General features: G+C 44.7%; 4 protein-coding genes across 4 annotated transcripts; 2 read left to right on the forward strand and 2 right to left on the reverse strand.

Moving 5' to 3' along the window:
- Positions 1–670: 670 nt before the first annotated feature.
- On the reverse strand, positions 671–7861 carry cog7 (component of oligomeric golgi complex 7). The gene is made up of 17 exons (XM_084040330.1): positions 7367–7861; positions 6302–6450; positions 5951–6067; positions 5170–5338; positions 4984–5066; positions 4746–4868; positions 4404–4602; positions 4192–4319; positions 3948–4102; positions 3692–3808; positions 3405–3470; positions 3064–3250; positions 2811–2951; positions 2575–2658; positions 2281–2395; positions 1491–1634; positions 671–1396 (listed from the first exon to the last, which is right to left on the reverse strand). The coding sequence occupies exons 1-17, from the start codon at positions 7530–7532 to the stop codon at positions 1230–1232; spliced, it is 2310 nt and encodes a 769-aa protein (XP_083896456.1). The 5' UTR covers positions 7533–7861; the 3' UTR covers positions 671–1229.
- Positions 7862–8421: 560 nt separating this feature from the next.
- LOC311033099 (myeloid-associated differentiation marker-like protein 2) lies at positions 8422–9602 on the forward strand. The gene has a single exon (XM_084040280.1). It carries the CDS (start codon positions 8629–8631, stop codon positions 9523–9525), a length of 897 nt encoding a protein of 298 aa, XP_083896406.1. The 5' UTR covers positions 8422–8628; the 3' UTR covers positions 9526–9602.
- A 408-nt stretch (positions 9603–10010) lies between these two features.
- LOC311033336 (myeloid-associated differentiation marker-like protein 2) lies at positions 10011–11162 on the forward strand. The gene has a single exon (XM_084040665.1). The coding sequence runs from the start codon at positions 10275–10277 to the stop codon at positions 11115–11117; it is 843 nt and encodes a 280-aa protein (XP_083896791.1). The 5' UTR covers positions 10011–10274; the 3' UTR covers positions 11118–11162.
- Positions 11163–11384: 222 nt separating this feature from the next.
- Positions 11385–13857, reverse strand: LOC311033335 (putative protein MSS51 homolog, mitochondrial). Its single transcript, XM_084040664.1, has 6 exons — positions 13698–13857; positions 13171–13320; positions 12960–13084; positions 12317–12880; positions 12121–12214; positions 11385–11887 (listed from the first exon to the last, which is right to left on the reverse strand). The coding sequence occupies exons 1-6, from the start codon at positions 13712–13714 to the stop codon at positions 11683–11685; spliced, it is 1155 nt and encodes a 384-aa protein (XP_083896790.1). The 5' UTR covers positions 13715–13857; the 3' UTR covers positions 11385–11682.
- Positions 13858–14195: the final 338 nt, after the last annotated feature.

The following is a 14195-nucleotide window of genomic DNA, read 5'->3' on the forward strand; positions in this document are numbered from 1 at the left end:
TGCATCTGCTTATTATTCAACATTTCACATGAAAATTATGAAAAATATCCAACACCCAAGGTGACATTCAAACCGTCTCAGTGCGACCAAGACACAAAAAAACATCCAAAAACATTAAATCTTCACAAAGACAGAAAAGCAGCAACATTGGAAAAGCTGAAAATAGGAACACATTGCTTTGAGAAGTAACTCAGTAAAATAATGCCAATCAGTTTGAGCTTAAATATAACATTTTAGTAAAATTCACAGTCTCACTGTCCTCAGTTTTACCTGTGTTCCAGTAAAGTCCTATTACTGTGTGTTCTCCCCCGACAGTTGAGTGTGACAGACATGCCAATTTTCATGATGCGAGGGTGCAAATATATTCAACAGCGGTAAAGAACCAGAAAAAGGGGCTAAATGTGCCACTTTTGAGACACTGGACACAGAGAGTTTGATCAAATGAGAAGGATTTAGCAGAAAAGGCCATAAACTCATCCCACCTCCCTATTTCATCTAGAGAATAAAAATAGTTTGATAAAAAAAAAGTAACACAATAGGCTCCATTTTAGTGTTGATGTCAATGTTTTATGTACAGATTTTACTGCATAGAAAAATATGGAAAAATATCCACAAGGACGCCATATTAGGCTTGTCCAACCCAACTAGAGAGAGAGAGACAGAGAGAGAGAGAGAGAGAGAGAGAGAGAGAGAGAGAGAGAGAGAGAGAGAGAGAGAGAGAGAGAGAGACTGCTGAATGAGTTTCAACAGAAAACGTTACAGCTGATATCAGAACTATTACCTTCATATAATTTAATATAGATGAATTATATTAGTATGACAAATAATCAACAACAAATATATCGACTTCGAATGCTCTCAAACATCCCCTGATGTACACTTTGTTAGTTCCTTAGAAGCAACTTAAAAACAGAATGCAGAAATGAAAGATAGTGAACACACGTTCACCTTTTGGCTTGACTCGAAGGCATCATCACCACTGATCATTCAAAGCCACACTTAGCTTGACAATAGTCCGTATAAAAAAAAAAAGTCTGAACCACCCTGATTTCAAACCTTTAACATTCTATAGTCCTTAGATGCCACAGCCCAGAATTTGAGATTTGAGGAAAAAGTAACATGTAAACCAACTGCTACCGACGTTCTTCTTCATGTTCGAGCACGCCTGCGAGTCCCCGTGCGGCTCTGACAGCCGCCATACCTACAGCCCAGGGTCCTCCCCCTTGTTGCTAGTAGTCGATGCACCGCACGGCAGCGATGGTGGAGGCCAGCCGACGCGGCAGCAGTTTGGCGGACTGTCTGTAGTCTTCTGGTTTGGCCCTGAGCAGGGTGAGGATGTGCTGCAGGCCGCGGGACGGCTGCAGGCCCAGGGCGTCCATCACGTTGCTCAGATAGTCTGGAACGGGAGTCATCGTTACACATTTACTCAACTGGGAGCAACCATTTCATTGAACCGTATCTTGTGAGCATTAATAACGGCGTCCTTGTACCGATATCTGTGGCCAGCTGTTTGGTGGAATGTGTGTTCAGCTGGGGAATGAGCAGGATGGCATCGCAGTAGGTCTGCATGGTTGCCCGAGCGATGGAGCCCAGCCAGTAGTCCGCAGTGTTGTCCAGCTCAGGGAGGTCGTCGCCTGAGACAGAAGCAAGGTGATGTTTCACAAGTGCATGTATCATCACATACATGTTATATACACTAAATACAAAAACGGATCCACACCAAACTTCAGCACCAAAATCAAATATGTTATTTCTTTCCTTTCAGTTTTAATACTGCATCGTGCATTTGGGAGTCTATACCCTTTTAATAATAAATACAACCACAGATTTCTGACTGATCAAGCTAAATTGGGTATAAATTATATGAAAGACCTCAGCCTTTAATCAAAAAGTAAAATGTTTCACGGTTTGGAAAAATAGATGAAAATGCTAGATTGATATTCTCCATCTTTGCCAAACATTATTAACAACTGATGGGAATTTTGTGTAAAAACTGCATGTGAGATTAAGACATCAAAGCAATAGCCCTACTCAATTATATAATATCAATATATAATTGTATTATATGACAATAAGTGGGCTTAATTGACCCTCACTTTGAATATTGAGGACTTTAGTCAAATCAACGGCTAAAAAGAAAGTTAATAGGTGAATATGTTTCAGGCTTAATATATATTAAAGGAAGGGGAAAAGGATGCACAAACAGGAGGAAGGAGAAAGGAGAAACATTCCGTGTGAAGCATTAGATTGAAAGGAGAATTAGGATTGGTGGCCAGAAACCTTGCTCTGGAGGGAAAGGCAGCTTCCCAGCATGCAGGGCCATCTCTAGTGCCGGGTCCTCTTGAGTCACAAATGGCTCCAAGTGGAGAGGCAGCGACATCAGGTACTGCCCTATCTGGGAGGGAAGGATCGACGTCTAGTTCATACATCTGTCTGGGAGCTACTATAATATGTATTGTACTTGTATTAGCTGTCAATATGTACAAACAGACTAGTTGACTAGTCCTTTTTCTTGTCTGCACTGCACGTTTTAATCGTATCATATATGTGATGACGTATATATTCATGACTCACATTTGTGATGTATTCCTGCGGTGACAGGCTGAAAGTAGGCAGGTCCTCTGTGTAGCTCTCTCCAAAACCAGGAGCTTCTTGTCTCTGAACACAGACATAGCACGGATCAAACGGCGCGAGGCGAGATTAAAATAGACACACTGTGTCTCGATGCTTGAGTGCACGCACACACAGGCGGTCCGAAAGCTCTCTGTAGTTAAAATCAAATCATCAGTAGTAACTTGACACTCAATCACCTCCATCTTGGAGACGAGGCAGAGTTGGTGCTTGATTTGCAGGAAGACGGAGTCGAAGGCCAGCTGGTTGGCCTGCTGGTTGAGTCTGGTCAGAGCTGCTTTGGACTCTGTTAACAGGCTGGAGTTACCTGCTCCCTTCTCCTGCAAGACGAAGGGAAACGGTCCTTGATAAATAACATGCAGTATAACATGAGTCCCTTCCTAGGAGTTCAACCAAATACATTCTCATTCCAACACCACGTCCTGCTCATACCTTTAGGGAGTAGAGGACTTCCATCAGGCTGTTGTATTCAGTCATATTCCCCCTCTGAAGGTAGTTGTATTCCTGCCAGGGGTTCTTGGTGGCGCTCTTCCTCTCCGTGGAGCTGGCCTCCTGGATGCCCGCCAGGCTGCGTGGGCTGTACGACTCCGACAAGTACTTACCTGCGGTGCCCAGGATTCTACAGAAGGGATTGATTGTGTTCAGAGATTGCATTCAGTTCCTTCAAATATGAGATTATGCTTTGTTGACAGGGCGCCTGGTGAGTTACGCCCATGTCAAAGACATAAATGGTTTCAGGATTATGAAATATGGAGTATAATCGTGTCTCTCACTTGCTCGATAGCTGCTGCTCGAAGGCTCCACATTGTCTGAGCAGTTCTCCACAAGTGGCAATAATCCTGCAAAAGAACATAGAACCGTTTACTCATTCATCCTCCTACATCTGTCAGTAAAAGAAAAAAAGTTTTTATATTTACATATGAGACGGCACAGCATCTTCTATTGCACTCTGACAATATTTACTAATATGCCAGTAGTGCTGGAGTCTGAGGTAGCATTTGGTCCTCTGGCAACTTTGGTAAACTAGATTCATTATAGAAACAAGTAATAAGACACGAACCTGACAGAGTTCTGGAAGGCTGTCCAGTCCTCCTGGAAACCAGATGGACTTGGCGTATCCTCCAATTTAGACTTCTTCCTGATCGACTGCAGTGTTGTGGAGAAGTCTGACACATACCTAGAACACGCATGTTAAATTAATTCACTTAAGATCCTACATATACTCAACATTAGGCCAATTATTTCCATCAATAAAGCAAAGGGGTTAACGTATAGCAGGTGGCTTATGACTGTTGATGACAACGATGGGTATTTACTTGGTGAAGAGAGCTTTCAGGGCTTTGAGGAGGCCACACACGGCTAGTCCATCAGTCAGTTTGACACAGCGGTCCGCAGCAGCACCCGCCAGGCCAAACAACTTGCCAACGGAGTGGGTCAACTCTTCCACACAATCAATAACCTCCCCGTGTTCCTAAAGAGAGGAGAGAATAGAGAGGGAATCAGAATCGGCTGTGGAAATGTTTGAATAAAAGCTGTGTTTATGTGTGCATGGGGTCTAACCAAAGGTACAGCACTGATCTGGATAAGGAGGTGAGCTTCCTCCAGGTCTCCATACTGTAGTTGGTAAGGTTTGTAGGGGTCATACAGCGCACCGACCAGCTCATTCACCTTCAGCAGATTATTCTCACCTAGGGAGGAACCAGACAGAACATAAGGACCTGACTCCACCCGCATCCATAGCATCTACAGTCCTGTCTCGTCTATGCACGGACCCAGGTGCGGCAGCATGGCGGCCTCCAGGCTGTGTCCAAAGGAGGAGGTGGTTTGATGGAGTTCGAGCAGTGTGTCGAGGCGCTGCTCTTGTGCTGCCCGCTCCAGGGCTGAGCTCAAGCACACGGGGATGGATGGGACCATGGCGCCCAGAGTCTGGATCAGCAACACTGTCACCACTTCATATGGGTTCTTGAACACCTGTTTCAGTTGAGGGAACATGGAAACAGACAAACATTGCTTCCATTATTGCTACATGAATACGGTTTATAACAAAGACACCACTCAGGATTTGGTGTAAGGCTGGGATGGAACTTTGTCTCGGTACCACAGGTGTGTCTTACCTGACTGCTCCACTGTAGTTGAGAGTGCCATGAGGAGAGCAAGGTGTCGTAGAATTCAGACAACTGCTGATTGAGACTGAGCTCACCCTGAGAGAGATCCTGCCACATGCTCACTAACTGGCCCTGGAGATACCAAAACACATATTAATTCAGGAAAAAAAGGAATTTAGACCATGCCTGCAGCAATCAGGTAACTGAACAGGACTGTGTGATGGCTTGATCATCAATTGGGACCTACCTTGTGACACTTATAGTAGTAGGCAAGGAGCTGTGGCATTCTGTCCATCTCTGTGAAGACTTTAACAAACAACTTGGCTTGGTCTGCAGAGAAGGATGGAAACAGTAAGGATCCATAGTTTACACTGAAAGTGTACAAAATAATTGCAGTTGGAATAAATACAAGAAAGAGAAAAGCACGTCTCACCCATCGACATGGAATTAAATGTTGCTACTATTTGTGGGCTGGCCAGGGCCTCCAGTCGGTTTTTCAGAGCCTCCAGGTGGACACACTTTTCAGAGTAGTCTGGTGTGTCCACCAGCATGGCCAGGCTGTTCTGCATACTGGTCAGCTTGGAGGAAATTACTGCAAAGTCCTGGAGAAGAAAGAGAACATATACAAGATCAGTGTCCACAAAGTAGAATCATAATATTCTATCATCCGTTGTAAGTTGCTGAATATGCTGTTACGTTTCCAAAATCCAGAAATTCCAATGCCCTTTTTGACCTAAATAGAATCGGTTCACATCACCCGCCTAGAAAAATGACTGTATGACAATATCATGTCACAATTATCCTGGCCAAAATGATTGCAAATCACAATATTATCCCCATAAGCTTTAACATATGTTTAAACTCTTAAAATGGTAATAAACATACTAGACTCCATTAACATTTATAGGGAGAAAAAAGATTTGATTGCATCAGAGATAAAACACATTGTCTTTTAGTGAACATTGTTTTTAGTTTAACTTATAAATAAGCTGACCATAAATCATTTGCTAGTGAGTCTAAGACTTAACACTTCAATGAATTAGAACTATTCCTAAATCATTAAAATAAATATAGAAAGTCATAGTACATTAAAAAAAAACAGTCTCAATTATGGATGTGGGTCATGGTGAGTAAAAACAGGCTCATGATCACAAGCGGCAAGCCATACAAAAGCATAACAAGCTTATTCCTGTGGCAATGTCTTTTAATCATACCTGTGTTTTAAAGGTCTCCTCAATGTCTGCGCTCAGCGTGCTCCATTTGTCTGCCTCCTGCAGAGCTTCAGCCGCCACCTGCATGCGTCCCTTCACCTGATCGATCTCCACCAGGACCTGACGGACAGGAACCACACGATATGAAAGTCACACCTGAGAAACATCCTAAGAACACCTCAGCATCCTGCACAACTGCATGTGTTATGCCTCTATCTTTGAATATTACATAGCAATAACATAGCATCGGGTAAAAATGAGTTTTACATGCAATATCTAACTTGTGAACCATAAATATACTTCAAGTATGCATATTATAAATACAGAATGTAGTAAAAATGATGTTCTGCACACCTGCATTGACTGCACAGTGTCTTGCTCAAACTTCTTGATGTCCTCTTTGACCAGAACCATTTGCTCCTTGAGGAAGGAAGCCTCCTGTTTTAAAGCCTCCACGTCTCGCAGCACTCGGGGCATATTTTGGAGGGCCTGATTGCTGCTCTCTACACACACAAATACAGCAGTCTTTTAGTCATTCAAGGACATAACAAGAAAACTACTACATTCTCAGAAGAAATTGACAGTCATTTAATGCCCATCTCTTTGGAGTGGGTTTCAACAGTGATTAAAAAAAAACGTCAAAAAATATAACAAAGATCAAACTTTAACAATCTTCTCTACATCTGAGATGTTTCCCAAACATTATATTATAAGTAAAGGCTGCACTCATTGTTCACGATACAATCAGTTGCCAGTTTATTAGGTACTCCTTGTTAAAACTAACAGTCGAATACAACAGTCCTGCAACAGAGTTGTGATTCATATTCTTGCCAAAATGACCATTCATTTAAATCATCACCTCACTAAAACACTATAGACAAACATGAAAGACAGCTTACTGCAGGACTGCATTAGTTTTAGCAAGGTGTACCTAATAAACTGGCAACTAAGTGTATGTAAAGGCAAAATATGCTCCTTCCCTTGATATTGTCAATTTAGGCTTTCCACTTTTCTAATGATATGTCTGATATTGTCATCATCATATAATCTGCAAAGTTTCAAATTGGGATTGGAAGGATGGAAACAAGCACACAACATGTCAGTCTAGTCAATGATAAACGTCTATCATGCAGATGGCATGACAACAATACACATACATGCATACACAACACATACATTTAGTTGCCAGTTTAACTGTTTAATGCACTGTATAATATAAAACATTAGCAAAACAGACGTGTTGTTGCCGTCTTATTGCACTATGCTAAAGGTTGTTTACCCTCATTGACACAAACGTTGCTGCGGAGCTGCTAGCTTGGAAACCGGAAGCAACAGAACATACTTGGTGCAGCTGGAAGAAGACGCCGTACAAAGTGTCAACAAAGAGTACATGTATACGCGTTTACTAGAAATACTGACCCTCGATGGAATTGTTGACTTCCTGGATGAACAGCTGCAGCTTCATGACCAGCGTGGCTGCGTGTGTGTCCGCCTTCCCGGGGGCGTCCTTCTGCACCACCTTGAAGGCGCCGTTCACCCAGTCTTTCACGTCGAAGTCGTCGTCCAGGAATTTGGAGAAATCCATTTGGCGTCTTGACTCCGTCAACCAGTGCGAGAAGCCGGGCGATGTTCAGTCAAACTCCGGTGGTGCAGTGCAGTCTCTCTCTGTGTGTGTGTCATCGACCCATTGCTAACGTTAGCTAATTCTTCCCAAACAGCGGCTTCGACACGAATATAAAATAAATAGCCCAGGAAAACGAAATGACCATGAGAACTAAATATAGTTCCAGCAAAGCGACGGCTTCCTCCAGAGTGTTGTTTTTAAATGTCCAACGTTACGGCTTTAAAAGGAGAAAAGTAAAGACATTTTCCTAACTGCTGGTAAAGCGCTGCTGACACTTGACAACAACTTCCTCTTTGTGCGTTCTGTTTGCCTTCCCCCCGGAAACAAGGGCCAAGCACAACAAACTGACCTGCCGTTTACAAGATTGTGACAGAATATTCTAAACGTAACATTTCGTCAACCAAATGAGTTTTATTGCGTTTTAAAGTATTACATAAATACACTCATTTGGTTTAAATACAAGAAAGGGCAACACACGAGCAGTTAGCTCGAAGCAGTGCCACAAATACGTACATCCGTGCAGAAACGTGATTTCGTGTTGGTATTTGTGATCTCATATAAAACATTCTAGTGTCTGGTGGAGTTAAAATTATTGTATTTCTTATGACCATAATCTCTTGCAACTACTTTGGGCAAGAAGTAACTAATACTGAACTAAAAAAAAATAAGTAGAGGGGGAACAGGTTGATTATAGAGTTTTTATGCCTGGTTTCCCTGAACTGTTAATAATGCTGCTCAGGATCAACAGAAAGGCATCTTTCAACATAGATAACACAACATGTTGTATAATTTATGTACTTGTAAAATTGCTTTATCTTCACCTATTCTTACACGTCCCAGGCACAGCCATATCTCGTTTCAATTATTTCATATCTGCTGCAGCAGACATTTATGACTACAGAGTCGGTTTCATGAATATTATGCAAACCAGAAAGGCAGTGAAGCACTACGTGAAGCTGGAAGGCAGTCAAGCAACGGGAAAACACTCCTCGACCTTTGTCCAGCAGCTGTCTGTGAGGTCGTACCATTCCAACTGCTCCTCAGCTCATTTAAAGAGATGGGAATAATCGATAGCATTAAGGAAACGCTGTCCCAGGCGGTGTTTTCTCCGTCTACTCTGTTATCCGGCCGAGGCGGGCTGCACGCAGCCCAGATCATCCTGTCCGTGGTCACGTTTGTCCTGGCTGCCTTCAGAGGAGGGAGCACCCATACCTACTGGATCTACGCTATGTTCACCTGGGCCTTCTGCCCCATCATGACCCTCGCCATCACCATCATTGAGATGTTCAAGCTGGACATCATCCTCAACCTGTTCTGCTTGGACTGGTCCGACTTCACCACGGGGATGGCCATGTCCTCCACGCTCATGACCGTCTCCGTGGCCATCACCTACGCCAACTTCTACGCCTGCCTGAAATGCCCGTACGGCTGGATAGTGAGCATATCTGCGTTCTTGTGCGGCCTCGTCTACACGATTGAAGTGGTAAAGGACAAATTCCTGGACAAGAAAAAGGGGAGCTACCTGGCTGCCTTGCCCGGCTTCTGGAAAGTTTTGGAGGCCTTTGTGAGCTGCATGATTTTTATATCACTGACGGGTTACAGAGACAAGCCAGCTCTGATCATGTGTGTCATAGCATATGTCATCCCGTTCCCCATCCTCCCTGTAATCATAGCCACCAACATCCTCAAGAAGCTGAAGAAGTGTTTGCCTTTTAACTTGGACCGGTTTGTGTTCATATTTCTGGTGATCTCCGTTGTGCTGTATACATTCGCTGCTATCATGTGGCCCATTTTTATGTTCAGGAACAACCCTCGACCCAGCGACTGTCCACCCAGCTTCTGTATCTGGGCCATCCAGTTCATGGTTGCATTCATGACATACGTCAATCTCATTCTGTTCACAGTGGACCTCGTTTTCACGCTGCTCGGTATCTGTGGCTTTAAAAGCACGTAGTGGAGAATCACCTTTTTTTTATAATTGCAATGTAACGTTTAATGTATGATGACATCACCGTTACCCATTTCCTAATGTGTTGCTGTGAAATATGAACTGTGTATGGCATCGCCGATGCATATTTAAAGGTGTGAGATGTGTTGCATTATGTCTGTTTGAAAATGAAAATGAACCAAAATAGAAATAAAGTGACGCTCTGATTAAAAACATATTTGTGACCTCATTTCCCCCCAATATTACAGCTTTAAATCAATTAAGGTCAAATATAAAAGGACACATTTTAATCTGTTGAAGGTCAATCAATGAATGTGATTTCAAGCATATGATCCATTGGAGATAAAGGTAGAAGAAATGGAAAAAAAAGATGTGGGATGTTCATTTCAACACATAATTAGTAGTAGTAGTTTTTTAAATGGCTACATTTTGAAATAATGACTATAGATGCAGCATCTGTAAACCATACTGTATATTAGAGAGAATTGGGAGTGCAGAAGCAGATTCCGTCCACTTCCACCAAAAAAAAAAAAACACCTTGGCACACAGAGCAATTCACAAATCTGTAAATTTGAATACAAGGATGTCAGTAAATGACGCCTGCCTGCAAATAAAACGTGGCCCTGCCTCAATATGACAATCGAAGGGATGGACTTGAAGTGTTCCCACATTCTGGTGAACGAGCAACACTTCATTCTGCAGAGCTGAGGAGACTTTGACTTCTTTTTTTCTGCAAGCTCCTCAACTCGAGCATCATGTGTGGACCGTTCAAGGGCTGTCAAGGAATCCTGCGCCTCCTGGAAATCATCTTCTCCGCTCTGTCCTTCATCCTCGTCATCTCCAGAGGCAAGATGACGAGTCCGTGGGGGGTCTGGTGTGAGTTTGTCTGGGTTTTCTGCATCACCGTGCCCCTGGTCCTGACCGTGGTGGAGGCCAAAAAGCTGCACATCCTGATGGCCCTCTTCCTCCCCAACTGGACGGACCTGACGTGCGGGCTGACCGCCCTGTGTGCCACCGTGATCACCTCGGCCACCGTCGTCTTCGCCGCCGTTTTCCTCTGCCTCTCCTGCATCGTCAACATCCTGTGTTTCAGCTTCTCCCTGGTCGCCACCGTCCTCTTCCTGGTCGACGGCGTGATGCAGAAGAGGAAGCTTCCGAGCGGCTACCTGTCCAGCCTGAGAGGACAACTCCGCACGACGGAGGCCTTCGTAGCGTGCATTATCCTCACCGCCGCCTCCGACCACTTTGTGAACGGCGAATGGGCCTTCCGCCCCGTTGGGATGATACTCAGCGTCGTCGTGTTTGCCGTGTGCCTCCTGCTCACCGTGGCCATCGTAGTCCTCCATCTGCTCAAGCTGCTGCAGTGTCTGCTCTCGTTCGGGCTGGGCACCATGGAGCTCGTCTTTAACGCCGTGGCGGTGCTGGCGTACCTGCTGGCCGTCCTTCTCTGGTCCACCTTTGGCTACAAACGCCACAAGTACAACCCGTACACCTGTGACAAGTGTTCCTACGTGGACGTGAACGCTGTGAACATCGGAGCCGCTGTCAATATCATCTGTTACATCGTGGATCTGGTTTTATCCATCAAATCTCGCTAGAAATATCCACATGGTTTCCTTCTGTTTAGTTTCTCCAGATCTTGTTTTGGCTCCGTCATACTGTGTTGCTTAATTCTCAGATAAATGTGATTTCATGGTTGTAATTTTTTAGTTTTTAAAGATCTTGTCGAATTAAAATGAGGTGTATAATGTATTAAAATGGATTTGAAATGATGTCGTGTTCAAGCAGAGTGGACAATGCAGTCTCTCCCACGTTTAAACAGTTTTATGTGTTTATTGGAGGCTCATTACAAGCAGACGGTTTCTACAGCGTTTTATCGCCTCCCTGCCAGCACAATAGCTCAGAGACAGTATATTCAAATCTCACAACTCTTGCAGTTACACGCCACGAAACTGAGATAGTGAATGCAAATGTCATTGCAAGTGAAAAGACAGTAAAGTGTGAACAATACGACATAGTTACACATTACAACAACATTAACATGACATTACATGATTTCATTGTAAGAAGGAGAACAAACCAGTCCAAAAAAGAAATCAGAGTTCCAGTGTGTGTGTGTGTGTGTGTGTGTGTGTGTGTGTGTGTGTGTGTGCTGCAGCACCTTCAGGCCTCCTCTGGTTCCTCAAACTCCACCGTTTCCAGGACACCCTGGAAACAGAAGTAGTGGGAGTTGAAGTAAACGGGCGGCGCGTCGAGACGTGAGCCGCCCGCGTCGGGTTTCAGCGAAGCGAAGGGGTTCGCCCCGCTCCCCTTCATGTCCATCTCCAACTCCAACAGGATCTGCAGGGAGTAGGTCATCTCGGTCTCACTGCGGGTGGAGGACAAGAAGCATCGGCAGCCATTAAGCATCGCACACATGAATGAGTTCACGTGGATGACGAGAGGGCAAAGAAAGATCGGGCTTGGTGTAGCACACGTAGGCCGACACACTTTCACCCACATACAGTGCTAACATGCCAATTTCACAACATTTAACAAATATACATATTTATATTTGCATATTATAGCTTGTCAATGTGTATTTTTTGATATAACACTCACTTGAGAGTGGTGAAAAGAGAAGGGATCTCATAATCCCTGAGGAGAAGAAGTGTTGGAAGCCAACCCTGGTCCAGACCCTGACTGGCATCAAATCCTTGACACAAAAAAGAGATGCAGAGGAAAACAAATGAAAGAAGGTCCTCCACAGATTTTAGTGTTAAAGTCTCATTCAGTGTAATTAGAAAGATGTTCTCACCGGGATGAAATCCAACCACCAGGTCCGGCTTGGCTGCTTCCCCCTTCTCCACCACGTCCTCCCAGAACTGGTGGTAGAGGCCCTTATAGGCGCTGACGTAGACCCTCTTCCTGGGGCCGGCCCCATGGAGAGGAGGCCTCACAATGGGGCCGTGCACCACCTCCGGTCCCACCATGACTACCCCGATGCCCTGGTGCCCGGGGAACATGTTGTTAAGCTCGTCGTAGTCCGTCAGCCTGGCGGCCAGGGTCTCGCTGTGGCCGGCTCCCACCAGGTGGACGGTGAGAGGTCTGGAACACGGGTTCAGGCCGAACAGCCTCATCGCCCAGGCTACGGTGAGCGGCCTGGAGAAGAACTCACTGCAAACCCTCCACAGCGACTGCTTCAGGTCCTCGTCGTCGGGCCGGGACCTGCCAGCGTTGGTCCACAAGTCTCTCATGTTTTCTCCTTTCAAAATGGGATCCAAGCGAGCTGAGAGATCTCCCTGCATAGCCAGCCAGTCGTCCCAGCCTTTCACCTCTGCCTGGGGCTTTGACCAAGCCTCCGTGGGGAATGGAAGGTGTCCTGGTGGATAGGGGAAAAAAAAGAATCCTTTATTTATTGCACATTCCTCCATTACTTTATGTGAAGACGGAGGATTTACCTTTGAATAAAAGCCATTCCACCACTCTGTCGATGGCGGCCAGGCGCAGCTGAGGGCACGACTTCTTGTGTTTGGGCCAGTCCTCCTTCTGACAGTCTTTGCAGCAGTAGTAAACATTTACACATCTGTAACAAACAAATAAATGTCACATGCAACTGTGAAATGAGCGTTTTGCTGCACATGCCCGCTGGGTGGGATCTCTTTTGTTTACCTGGTACAACGCTTCAGGCTCTGCTGCTTTGAAAGTTGATTCGGTCGCTTCTGGCAAGAGGCACAGATTTGAAACGACTCCTCCATCTTCTTAAACATCTCTTTTGGAGACTGGAACGCCATGGCTTCAGCCTTGGTCTCCATACCGGATCTGGAGAGATGAACACACAGTACAGTAACTCATTTGGACAAAATGGTTAAGTCACAAAGCTCATGTAAGACCGAGGCCTGCACGTTTCTATTCTTAGACTTGAGCATGTGCTACAGTAGAAGGAGAGCATGGAGTAAATCTCGGAGTGCACACATTCATAAATTAATGTACAAAATGTTGCAGAAAAGTTGCCTGAATCTTAATGACAGAAGGCAAACGCGTGAAACAAGCTGTGGCGGTTAAAAACGTCATTTCAAACGTTATAGGAACGTTTTAGTCATGAGCAACGAGCGCCACATCTGACCTCTATGACCTTTATGGTGTCTGTTCTACGAGGTGAAACATTAAAGACGTGTCGATAATTCAAGCCTACTCACTTATTTGTTTCCGTCATTCGTGGATCAGCGCGCGACGCTCCCTCACGCGCCGTGTCCCCCTCCGGTTTGCTCTCTGGGAGCAGCTGCTGCCACAAATAGCAGCTGTGCGTTTCCTTCTAGAAAGCTCCGACAAGTCCAGACGCTTCCTGACTTCACGGATAAAACACAGGCCACGTGACAACATCTACAAAAGAATTACTTTTAATTTAAATGTCACTGAACGTCATTTATTTGAACCCTAACAAAAGCCTCGAGCCCCACTTTTACAACGCTGACTATACGTCGCTTCCACTTCTATCCACTAGATGGCGGCAGAGTCGCACTGTTAAGACACTGCACTCCCCCTTGTGTGATGGGATGTTTAACACTGGTATCTGTTATGATTGGATGTTATTTTCTCCAAATTAAGCTAACAAGCTACAGAGGAATAGCTTTTTTCTCCTTTGTGACAGATAGCAGTTTATAAAGCAAAAATGTGTAGGTTGGAGGACAATAAAT

The sequence above is a fragment of the Eutrigla gurnardus genome, assembly GCF_963514095.1.
Source record: "Eutrigla gurnardus genome assembly, chromosome: 22".
Taxonomy (NCBI): Eukaryota; Metazoa; Chordata; class Actinopteri; order Perciformes; family Triglidae; genus Eutrigla; species Eutrigla gurnardus.